At 31.3% G+C, this 13,566-nt stretch overlaps 1 protein-coding gene and 1 long non-coding RNA gene across 2 annotated transcripts in view; both read right to left on the bottom strand.

Annotated features, from left to right (window-relative positions):
* LOC147814901 (uncharacterized) overlaps positions 1–13,566 on the bottom strand; it is a 366,044-nt gene that overhangs the window by 196,613 nt on the left and 155,865 nt on the right. The window lies entirely within an intron of this gene.
* On the bottom strand, positions 11,257–13,542 carry LOC107446249 (uncharacterized). The gene has a single exon (XM_016060847.4). The coding sequence runs from the start codon at positions 13,183–13,185 to the stop codon at positions 12,115–12,117; it is 1,071 nt and encodes a 356-aa protein (XP_015916333.2). The 5' UTR covers positions 13,186–13,542; the 3' UTR covers positions 11,257–12,114.

The following is a 13,566-nucleotide window of genomic DNA, read 5'->3' on the forward strand; positions in this document are numbered from 1 at the left end:
TTGTCATGCATTAAGAAAAATTTATTTTCATCAACATACGAGTCTTTCGGCTCTTATAAATTTAAATGGTTCTGCATTTATCCTCGCCGACTCCAGACTTGCTTCTTTTTAGACTATTTCGCAAATATCAGTAGAGAATGGATTATCGTAAAAGAAGTAAAGAATAAAATATTGGACTAGATTTATTTCTGATTTCTTGCGAAAATTGTTAAAACTTGTAAATTCTTAATTTAAAATTCTGCTAATATTACCTATCAAAGGTTGAATTTTATATTGATAGAGATTTAAATAGGAAGTCTACAAATTTAGCTGACGTAGTTTGAATTTTATATTTTAACCGCTTTTATAATATATGATGCAAACGGCTACAAATTTGGATTCCAATCTCCAATTCAGTACCCCCATAGGTATTTTATTTTATTTAATAACCGTCGTTGAACAGCAGACCCAACTCCGTAGCCGTGTAATTTTGAATCAATTCAGAAGACAAGGAAACTCCTGGATCAGTACCCCCGGAGGTATGATTTGTTATGGGAACATGGAGGACTCGACAGATTTCAACGTGCACCAGTTACCATTTATTACACGGGGAGTCTTCAGCCAGCAGGGATCGAACCCAAGACCTCTTGGACATGGAGCCAGTGTCCTCCCTTCCAGACTATCCCACCCCAGAGATATTGATCTGTTATGTAAACTTGGAGTACTTTGTGACCCTGGCAGATTCAACGTGCACCAGTCACCATTTAATACATGGTGATTCTTCGGTCAGCGGGATTCGAACTCACGAACATGAGCCCAACGTCCTAGTAAAATATACATGAATTACAAATAACGTTTTAAAGAGTCAAACATTCGACCATTTTCTTGACTCAACTATAAGGACCATACTTTTCAGATTGCCATGACTTTTAATTTTTAAGGGTAAAAAAAAATTTAACAGAAGGAAAGTATGTTTATTGGAATATTATTAAATAGGTTAATAAATTATTAGCATATTTAAGGTCTGCCTCTTTGACTTTTAAGATTGCATAATAGTAAGCAAAAATTTGATTATTATATAAAAAGTCAATTCATGGTTTCTGTCACTTTTTGGAAAATTCTTATCACTCTCGCTATTTTTTATTGTAATCTTAATGATTCTAATCGATTATGCAATTTCAGTTTAATAACTTTTATATCCATAAGATTCCAGTTTATTTCTTTTCATTGGTATCACAGTTGACCAGACAGCCCAATGTGGGACGGTGCCTTCCTCTGAAGATTTATCCATAACGACTTCGATCTCCAATTCTGTTCATTAATTGTAAGAAAATCAGACTCCACCGAGCCAGCCCATCTTAACCGCAGCCTTCACTCATTCGAATCCCGTGGGCTATTCAATTCATTCTATTTATTTTTATGTATTTAATAATATTGGATTGTTTATAAATCCTGTACAGTTCAAAGTTAAATTTCCTTCTCCAGTTATTGTTTTCATCTACACCACCAAGTATCTATTTATTTTTATGTATTTAATAATATTGGATTGTTTATAAATCCTGTACAGTTCAAAGTTAAATTTCCTTCTCCAGTTATTGTTTTCATCTACACCACCAAGTATACTCCGCAAAATCTTGTGATACAATTTTCCTCCAGTTTTATCATTGTCCAAGCTTCAGATGCATGTGTCAAGACTGGCCTGACAAGAGTTTAGTAGATTAAGAACTTTGTTTTTCTAGAAAGAAACCTAGATTTAATAAATCTTCTCAGCCCATAGACAGCCCTATTTGCCAGATAGAGCCGGTTTTTTTTTTTTTGTTTCAGGAGTCATTCTGTTGTCAATGGTAATAATTGATCCTAAGTAAAACTTCTTACTGTTTAAAATCTATAAGAATCTATTTCAAGATAGGGGTCTGGGACTCTTGTTTCTTGAGAATAACATATTTTTGTTTTCTTTACATTCATGACTAAGCCCATTTGTTTAGCAGCCACCTCAAAGGCAAGAAATGCATCTTTCAGGACAGGAAGGGGATGAACAATAACTTCAACAAATTCAAGTAGTTGTACTAATATAGTAAAAATGAGATCACTGGTATTTGGTATTGATGTTTGAGTCACGAATAACTCTCTCAAGTGCAATATTAAAAAGAAGACAAGAGAGAAAATCTCCCTGTCGAACGCCTGTAAATGTGTCAAGATCTTCTGACAGAGACCCCAGAAACTTAATCTTACACTTTGTATCTTTCAATGTAAGTCTCATCAATTTAATGAGTTTTTAAGGTATTTTAAAAGTATTCAATGTTTCAAAAAATAATTTCTATTGATACTATCAAAAGCAGCCTTGAAATCAATAAAAATATAATGTGTTTCAATTTTAAATTCAATTGACTTCTCTAAAATCTGAAGGAGACAAAATATCTGATCTTTAGTTGATTTTTCAGCACAGAATCCACATTGATAATTTCCTATTTGGGAGTCAACGAATGGTAACAGCCTGAGAAATAAAATTCTAGATAGAATTTTATAAGTTATACAAAGCAGACTAAGGCCACGATAGTTGGCACAGGTCATAGGATCTCCTTTCTTGTGAATTGGACACAAAATGCTAACATTCCAATTCGTTGGCATAATCTCAGAGTGCCAGATGTCAGCAATAAGTTCAGATAAAGGTTCACAATTTTTTAGTAGTTCTGCTGAAACAAGATCATGTCCTGAAGCCTTCTTATTCTTTAAGATTTTAATTGCAGTCCTGATCTCCTCAATAGTTGGAGCCTCAACCCTATGTCATTTCTGGATTCAGGTGCAATTATTTCAAAATCCTCACAATTTTCATTAAGAAGTTCTTTAAAATGTTCATGCCATCGTTTTAAGATGTCTTGTTTATCAGTAATAATTTTACCAAATTTGTTTTTGCGTAGACTAGAGGTCTGTTTAACGTCAATTGACTGTGGTTAATTTTCCGATAGAATGCTCTGTATTCATTAATGGATTTCAGATGTTCATCATCTTTTCATTTAAAGCAATAAAAAAAAAATATATATATATATCACTCAAATTGAATTGGCAACTAAGCAGAAAATACTCAAATATTTCTGAAAAGAAAGAATTTTCAATATTGGGCAGAACTAATATAGGACATTTGTTAGCAATATTGTTTTATGTTTTAAAAGTTAATTAGAATTAGATAAAACCATAATTCTTGCTACAATATGATAAATTTTTACTATGAAAATTTGACAAAAAATACTTGTAAAATTATTATTCCTAAAAAACAATTTCCGGTAAAAGTATCTTAACCTTTGGACGCTTTTACAGGAAAAATTTCCTTTTAGGATTATACCCCAAAATGTTTGCCAATGGATAATACATAATTTTTCTTGTTTTTGAAACATAGCATAGCAAAGCTAATGGACAATTACAGTCAAATTTTTTTTTAATTTTAATGCATTCAGAATCCCTCATAACTCCCAGAAAACATTTTATTACTTTTCTAAGAAGGCTATTTATTTAGTTATTTTCAATCAAAAAACGCTTACTTTCGTTTTCGCCTGAAACGGGGAGTCACGTGATTATTCACGAACTGACGTCACACGTGTCCATCTGCCGTTCACTTACAATAGCTGTGCTGCGAAAACCAATACGTTCCTGCTTTCGTTTAAATTTTCTAATTAAATCCAACCATTTTAGATGGTCTAAAGCTATCTGTATAAAAAATTGCGCCTTAATATCGCTTAATAAAAATATGGATTTGATATAACGTATTTTTATAATGTTAAATTTTAGTGGTACCCACAGAAACATTGTTAATATATGACGAAATTTTCTAGCTCGGAATATTTAAGATTTTTTAGTTCAATAAAAAAAAGTGCATGGTATTGCTTATAAATGATGCGTTATAAAAACAAAATAACTTCGTTTTTTCATTTTTAAACTATGATCTTAATTTTAATGTGTACTTCAAGTTCATTTGGAAGATTTATTTTCATCCTAAGTGAAAGAAATGTTGGATCAATTTCTTATGCAGAATAAATAGTTTTAGATTTTAAAATGTAGGACAGCTTAAGTTATTGATAATTTTTATCTATTTATTCTAGCGTGAATTCAAAGCATGTAATTGTATTCATAGCAGTAGCCTCTTAAAAAACTTGTGATCGCAGCAAAACTTTAAATTCATATATATTGTACATATATATATATATATATATATATATATATATATATATATATATATATATATATATATATATATATATATATATATATATATATATATATATATATATATATATATATATATATATATACATTCCTGCAGATTTTATAAACTTTACTTTAATTGCCTTAATCTATGTTGAGTATTTGAAATCAAGCATATGCATTTATTTAGTTCTTTATTGCAGAAATAGGAATAAAATTTTATAAATGTATATAAAAATAATTTTTCGCCATAGCGAAGTTCCTATTTTCTCAAAGAATAAAAATATTGAGAAAAAATATCAACATTACTGTTTATTTTTTAATTATTTAATAAATAATAAAGAATGTGCATTAGAATTTCTTTCCATTTTGTATAAGTTAATTTTTTATTTTTGTTCTCTAGCTTTACTGAAACAAAAACTTCCAGCTTAATGATATTCGCTGAAATATTGTGTATAAATAAGTTAATTAGATATGGATAAATGAGAAATGAAGTGAAATTTTAAGTATAACTAGATTATGGTGATGATGATGGTCAGATATATTTCAATGGACTAGATTCTTGAAAGTGTTGAGACGTTTTCGGCTATACCGTATGCATAACCTGAGATTTTTAAAAAACTATTTTATATAATTCTTTTTAATTAAAAATGTATAATGTATTAATTTTACTATTTTAGAATTCTTCATTGCAAGTACTGACAAATAGCTTGCAAAAATAAGGAGAGAAATTAAGAATAACCATACTTTATTAATACTATATAGTAGAAAAAGGAATTAAAATTTAAAAATAAAAATAATTTTGAACTGTAACGGAATTCCTATTTAAGCTAAGAATAATAAATACAGGGTGTCCCAAAAGGTCGTTTACAAACTTAACATGCTGGTCTGTCATATCATGATGAACAAGATTTACATAGGAACTTGTGTCCGAAAATTAAAACTGCGACCGCTAGAGGGCGATAATTGCACGAAAAGGGAGAGTGGGAAAAAACAATCATTTCAGGCGTGGACGTTGAAGGATGAATGAGTTTAGTAGCGCAGAAATGGCCGACATGCATTACGTATACGGCGCTGCTGATGGAAATGGACGAGCCGTGGCACGGACGTACCTTGAGCGCTTCCCAAACAGACGTCAGCCAAGTCATGTTTTGTTTGGACGATTGCACCGCAAATTATGTGAATCAGGTGCTTTCGTAGCCACATCGGTCGAGAACGTGCTACACGCACACCTGTCGTAGAGGAAACCGTGCTACAGGAGTATGCCATCAACCCGCAAAGAAGTCTCCGAGAAGGCGTACGTGTCTTGGGTGTAGCTCGTTCCACAATAATGCGCACACTGCACGATGACATGCAACACTCTTACCACTTCCAAAAAGTACAGGCATTGTGCACTGGCGATTATCCCAAACGCATTGCATTCTCACGCTGGTATTTGCAACAGCGGGTCGCACAGCCAGATTTTCCATCGTGGATTTTGTTTTCTGATGAATCCTGCTTTACACGCTACGGTGTCGTGAACCTGCACAACATGCACGTTTGGGTGCATGAAAATCCAAGATGTACACGTGCCCATGCACATCAACAACATTTCAGCGTAAACGTTTGGGCTGGTATTATCGGTGACATGTTGATTGTCCCTTACCTTCTACCTGAACGCCTCGACGGAAATACCTATCGCATTTTTTTAGAAAGAGTTTTGCTGGATCTGATAGGTGACGTTCCAGCCGCTACACGCCGAAACATCTGGATTCAGCATGATGGAGCGCCTGCCCACTTTAGCTACGCTGTTCGAGAATACCTCGATAGGATTTATCCTAATCGCTGGATCGGTAGAGGCAGACCAGTTCCATGGCCGCCGCGATCCCCCGGTCTGACTCCTCTGGACATGAAGTCCATAGTGTACGAGACACCCGTAACATTGGACATGGATCTTATCGCCAGGATCGCGGAAGCGGCAGCACGTGTCCGTGACACTCCTGGCCAATTTGAACGGGTTCGTGCATTCATGCGCCGACGCTGTGAAACGTGCATTGTGGCGAAAGGAAGGAATTTTGAGCATCTGCTGTAATGTAATGATGTTTTATAATAAAAATCATATTAACACCGCTATCAATATCAATTTTTTCTCCATATCCAAACCTGCACTTATCGCCCTCCAGCGGTCTCAGTTTTAATTTTCGGACACAAGTTCCTATGTAAATCTTGTTCATCATGATATGACAGACCAGCATGTTAAGTTTGTAAACGACCTTTTGGGACACCCTGTATAAGCGTTAATGTGTATTTAAATATTTAATACATAGTGAAACAAACAAAAAAAGATGACATAAACTGCATTAGTAAATATTTACTTAAAAAGAAAATCCTTCAACTCTAGTAATAAATAAATAAATTAAAGAAGCAACATTAAATTACATTATTTGAATTTTTGATCATTAGCACATAGATTGTAATGATGGACTAGATTTATGAAAATACTAATTTGTTTTAATGCAATAACCAATTATAAAATCATCCATCCTATATCAAAACGTATAAAATTTCTATCCAATCTGCGACTTATTTTAATTAAGTAATTAGGTTGTAATGAAGCATTAATTTAATTTAAAAGTAAGTGGAATGAAATAGTATTTTCTATGAACTTTAACACTACTGATTTCAGCCGAAAGGAAATGTTGATTCGCTGTAAAGAGCTACATAATCATTTCTTCAGATATTTTAATGATAAATAACAACGTTTGAAGTTTTAAAATCTTTCTTTCATTTTGCACACACTCTCAGAACCGTAAATTTAATTCACAAAATTTTTACTGATAATTTACAAAGGATGTTCATACGGTATACGTGATATCAAAACTAAAAAAGCATTGAAATAGCCTTAGCGGATGGAGACGGCACGTTTCCCTTCGGCACATTTGACGTCATAGCCAATCAGGGGTCGTTTTTGATTGCATCACTTACGGAGTCCTTTTGGGGCAATTTAAATGTTTAATAACTAAATAAATTAACATTTGCCGAAAAAAACAATCAGATTTTCGGTTTCAGGGGAGAATTTCCTATAAGTTAGGTATGAAAATAAAAAATTTATGTAGCTGAAATCCAAAATGTAAACACCTACAACTAGTTATTATTGGCAATCGAAATGGATTATAGGTGGCGTCGAGCATAACTCTGTACCTATGGCAACACCTTGCAAGTTTTCATCATTAGTGTGTAGAGTCATAGGAGAAAAAAGTACATTAGTTTCTGTGTTGATTTTCAGATAGATTAAAAACTTTTAAGTTAGGATACTATATGGAACTGAAAACTACATTGAACATAGTTCTTAAAGAAATAAAGTCATAGAAATTTAAAAAAACATTTTTGACAATTAAATACAAAATATATTAAGAAACAAGAAAGTATCGTAATACATTCCTATATAACTGAGAAGAGAAGGAAGGTGGGAGATCTTCTCACCAGATGGTGTATTCGAGCCTTGTGATCGTGAATAAAGTTTGTTCATGATTTAAACAAATACCAGTTCTGAAGCATGCTTTTTGCTGAGATTTATTCCCTATGCCTAGCTCATTTCAAAATAGAGCCAGTTGAAAATTTCTTCTGGTTTGGAGAGTTAAAATCAATCCAGGAAAATATTTTCATAGAAAATTAAAGTTAAGAGACATTGGGCATTCTGTTGATAAAAGGGGCAGTTTCTTGTGAAAAATTAAAAATAACATCTCAAAATGAAACAAACTTGATTTCCAATTTGTAGCAAGTATACCGAGAAAAGGTAAATTGATATTTGCAGTATAAGGATCTAATACAGAAATGTCCCCCTTTATATAGTAAAATTCATTAGCCATTGGATTATTCAAATGACATAATATAATCAGGGGTCTGCCCAGACATTTTGTGAAAGGTCCGTTTTTGTAAAAAAATGACTCGTAATTTGTGAATATAAAATAAACGTTAAGTCACATTCTTTCAACCAGGGTCCTGCTTTTGTGCAAACAGGGTTCAGTTATTGTAAAAATCTTTTTCAAGGAGTTTTTAAATTGTAAAGACATACAAGATTATGCTCACCACTGTAAAATTATAATTAAAAAAAATTAAATTTTAAAAAATAAACAGCAATTGCTGCTTCTAAACTAAAGATGCAACATACAAATATTTGGTATTTAGCCTATACTGCTGAACGCAGGATATTCATTTCGGACGAATAGAGGAAGAAATGTCTGTCGAAGACAAAACTTAGTTCGTTTACATCGGTCATTCTTTCCCCCCCTTCATGGGAAGGGTTTATTTGAATAACAAAACAATAATGAAGATAAACAAATTTGTGAGGGGTCCGATTAAAAGATAAATCATTTTGTGTAAGGTCCTATTTTAAGTTAAAATACTTTGTGAAAAGATATTTTGTGAAGGACGTTTTTATGAAAAGATATTTTGTGAAGGATTCGTTAACGGAGCCAAATTTCTTCTAAGCAGACCCCTGATAATAAACGAATAAATATTGAAAAACAAAATGTTTCTGAAATAGTATATGCCTTAAAATTTTATGATTTAAATTATTTTACAATTAATTAATTGGTAAATTTAAACACATTTCAATGCCTGGTGGATTTTTTTTTAAAACAAAATAATATTTATGAGATCACCCACATAAATATATAATGTAGGTTGAATATGACAATGCAAGGTAGATAAAATCTTTTTAATTTAATCAAAATACATGACTTGCAAAGTGAAAAGAAAATACAAAATATGATTTTAGTTAACACAATGATTTGTTGAGATCAATCAATCACAATTTATTTTAAAACCTCATTATGAGAAATAAATAAATCTTACAATGCAATTTATGATTTAAGTAGAAAATAATTTGCTCAAAAACAATCAAATTAAAATCTAATAATACTTTTTCAATCAAATTAAAACAAGATGAAAAAAAAAATGATTTTTACATATAATTTTTCATTTGCATGAAATAGAATTACTACTCTACAATATCTTTATGCAAAGAATCACTACAAAACGTTCAGATATGATATTTACATGCTACAGATTTTCTTGACCAATTTGGCTTCTAAAATTTGAGGATAAGTAAGGTTAGTTTTTTGTTATTCCTCAGCACATCTGTTGAACAACAAAAATGTCAAAATCCTAAAAAGCCAAGGATTTTTATTTAAAATTTTTTTATTTCACTTTTTAAGTTTACAACATATAGTAGTAGAATTGCTAAAAGTTATATTAATTAAGAGATTTAAAAATCTTACTTATAAATTAGAATTTTTTCCTTAATCACAAAATTTTTAGTCAACGGTTTCATAATCATTATTTTACTATAGACGGTTAATACCGAAACGAGTATTCATACACATCTCAGGGGTTTTTAAATACCGGTTATAAATGGTTGACTGAATGTAAACAATAACAAGCTTCTTAAAACCGGTAGAAATTTAGAAAACTTTGGGTGCATCCCTCTGCTTAAGTTATGCTTACGAGGCGATGTGTGAACAGGCATAATATTCTAGGAAGTTTTATTATTGTGACTTTTGTTTTAAATTTAAGCGTAATTTTACCAATCATAAGAGTTTTCTGTAACTTATGAATTCTAACAGGTTTTGAGCCTAAAACAAATTTTAAAAAAATTGATATCACAGCATAAATAAAGTTTAACAGGGTTGCCACTCAAATATAGAAAAAAAATTTCCTGTGTTTTCCCTGTACATATTATGCACAATATATTAAGAGAAAACAACAATTAAACAAACAAACTCTTGTGTGAGTTATTGTTCAGCTAATTATATTTATTAGTTTTAATTGCTGGAAAAACAGCTGAACATACTTAAATAATGCTATAGTAAATGAAATAGTTTAGTATAGCTGAAATATCATGGTTAAACATCCCATAGATTACGCTTTGAGTGGTCACCATTTTTTAAAAGACAAAAATTAGAAAAAAAAATTCCCTGTATTTTCCCAGTTTGTAAAGAAAAAATCAAAATTCCCTGCATTTTCCCTGTTATTTTTGGTGATTTATAAATTACCTGTATTTTCCAGGTTTTCCCTGTGGAGTGGCAACCCTGTTTAAGGTTAGTCATGTTTTGAATGTTATCCCTTATTTGGATATATTTGAGTTAATTAGTAAGTTCAATATTTTTTTTTTTTGAGTAGCATCATACCAGGCTTGCAGAGTTTTCTGAATTCATTTATTATTTGTTTCGTTGAAAGTTGGATTGAAAAAAAAAAAAACAAGTTATGCTGTAAATACTACATGTACTGGATGGTGCATTTTTTCAAGTTCAGGCGTAAATATAGTAACCGGGAAGTCTTATGACAAATTTTAACCCCTAGCGCCATCCATATTTAGCTCTACATAGTTAACCATCTATTGTATTTCCAAAATATACGAGACTTAATTTTCGGTATATAATTCATAATCTCTATATGTGGTGATTTAAGAAACATTAATGACACTGTCAAAAGGTTTTTAATACTCACACTAGTTTTAATGCGTAATCAAAATAATAAATAATTGAATGAGCAATAAATATTATAAAATTTGGGAATAGTGCTGAATTTTGTAAATATCTATCAATAAAATCACTTTTCATTAAATATATTTATTTATATAATTGTAAATTATAACTATCATTATGAGGGGTCTGTCCAGGCCAAATTTACTACCGTTTGGCGATACCTTCATAAATTCAACTTTAGGAAAAATATTGAATTTATTTATATAATTGTAAATTATAACTATCATTATGAGGGGTCTGTCCAGGCAAAATTTACTACTGTTTGGCGATACCTTCATAAATTCAACTTTAGGAAAAATTTCACAAAATACCTTTTTTTTAAATTTTATTTTTGTATTATAAACCATATTTTTACCACATATTTGTGTTGATTTTTTAAAGTAATTTTTAATTTTCACAAATTATGTCTAAATTTTCACAAAATAGGTACTTCACAGAAAAACCTAGACAGACCCCTGATTATAAAAGACATCAATTTATTTATGTCCTTAGTTGCGAGAATTCTGACTAGATAATTGTTATAATTCCTTTAAATGAATTTATTTAAATCAACTTAATTCTCTAAATTACTTAAAGATACTTATCAAAATACACATTTAAAATCACAAGTGGTTGTTTAGGTAGGTTAATAGCAGGGGAGATTGTGACTCAAAATGAAAAACCTTGAAAATGTTAAGAGCAAAAAATTGATATCAATTTATATACCATAAATGTATCATATTTAACATTCTTTGAAAGAACAGTTATAAATGAAATTAAATAAAGAATATCACACCTATATAGTAACTAATTCAAGATAAAACTAACTTCTTACAAGAATCACAATATCGGATTTTAGAAATGCAAAAATACAAATACGATATTGATTTTTTAAATTGCGCAAATATAAATCACGATACATAATTTTTAGATTGTGTGAATATGATATATAGTTTTTATATTACGTATACATGGGAAAATCGATATTTGATAGTACAACCACGTGAATACGAATCACAAAATTGGATTTTAAATTGACATAAATAAGAATTGCAATACCAAGATTAAAAACACGCAAGTACAAATCGTTATATTGCATTTGTAAATCGCTTGAATTGGAATCACTGTATGCAGATTTTTAAATCAGGTGAATACAAGTCACTAGGTGTAACATTTAAATCAGTGAATAAGAATTGTTAAATTAGCAGATTCCAGAACAGTTCTAAATATTCAAAATGGCAAAAATCTATCAAATCAAAGGAATAACACGTAGGCAACCATCCCGTTACATCCCTATACTAGGTAATTAGTAGCGTGAAAATACACCTGGTTTTTTTTTTCGCCATTAGTGTTGAAGCCAAATGTGCAAAAATAAATGTAGCATGACATCAAAATTCCTCTAAATTTCATTTTTGAAAATTTGACCAGAAATTTATAGTTTCATGAAATCTGGAAATAAAGTGGAATTTTTCTCAGAATCTAAAGGTAGTTCTTTATCAAAATCGATAAGATGGAAAAACTTATCTTCTTCTTTTGCGGCATAATGACTAGAAGAAAAGTCAAACATAAGGCCAAGTACTACATTCAACGCAGACGTATCGTAACGATGGCAGCCAGTATAACGATAGAGTGGTTTCTTATCAAACCTACACCCAGAGTTTTGAGCCCCAATGGGTGCAATACAGTTTGGTACAAGGGCACATTTCACCCATGGGAACATGAGCCTGAAATGTATGTGTTCCGTATTTAACAATATCATATGATTAGGCTCGACCATACGATGAAAAAAGAACTTTTCTTGCTGTGTATGGAAATAATCAAACATACGAGGATGCGTCAGAGCAGATGTTGGCTGATTTATAGTCCAGGAAATCACACCAGTTTTCTCAGCATGGCTCATCAATTTATGGAGTTCTCCAGATATCAATGTAAATCGAACGTCAATTACAACAATGGCTCCAGCTTCATTCAAAACTTCTTGAATGATTATTGGCCTATATGCATATAGTTGTAAATTCCGCACATGAGAAGGATATGCATCAAAATCAAATGTCCTTAAAACACAAGTGGATGTGTTATTGCAAATCCCGCTGATAAGAGAGCTGTCTGTCGGATTCAGACCCAAGTCGTAGATGAAAAGAACAGAATTCGGAAAAAAATGTTGAAATGATTTCAAAAAGGTTAGGATATATTGGAGATCACTTGGAGGAACAGTGGTTACAAAAACTGGCAAAGAAGAGTTCACCCAGCCAGTGTTTGGATATATACGAGGTTTATCGGTAAGAAATCCAAGCTGTTTAAGATATTTTTCTTCTGGATCAGGTTTCCTCACATCTTTGCTGATTTTGAATGCTTTCCAATCAGTTATTCGTGTCTGTGTTTCAGACACTAAATTTTGTATAGATGGCTGCACGGGGAGATCTCCATAGAGGAGAACAAGGATGGTAATGCATAGAATACAAGCAAGGAAAAGAGCAAATCGTTTTGTTTTCATCTGTTCCATTCACAGAAACCGATGAATATACATGACAATTAATTCATCCATGGTTTTCGGTTGAAGGCGAAACAATCACGTGAAAATTGGTACAGATATGAATTCGCAGTTTGAAATTTCTTGGCCTACAATCGTAAGTACAGAGGGTAGTTGCTGACATATTTTTGTTCTTGAAGAGATAATAGTAAAAAAAGAGCCTTTTATTATAGTTAAAATAATGTAGGGAGGAAAAACATCACAAAAGACGAGAGTAAACAAATTTTAGTTAAAGTTGAAGTTCTTTGCTGAAACAAGAACAAAAACTAGCTTTTCCACTATTGTTTTTCAAGGATATTGCCAGATTAATTTAATGTACTTTTTAAAATTATTTTCTAACTGTCAACTTAACGA

This window comes from Parasteatoda tepidariorum, chromosome 2 (assembly GCF_982258835.1).
Source record: "Parasteatoda tepidariorum strain Cologne lab strain chromosome 2, Ptep-v5.0, whole genome shotgun sequence".
Taxonomy (NCBI): domain Eukaryota; kingdom Metazoa; phylum Arthropoda; class Arachnida; order Araneae; family Theridiidae; genus Parasteatoda; species Parasteatoda tepidariorum.

Coding starts and splice junctions, on each gene's coding strand:
- LOC107446249 (XM_016060847.4), bottom strand. CDS start 13,185: ATGGAACAGATGAAAACAAAACGATTTGCTCTTTTCCTTGCTTGTATT.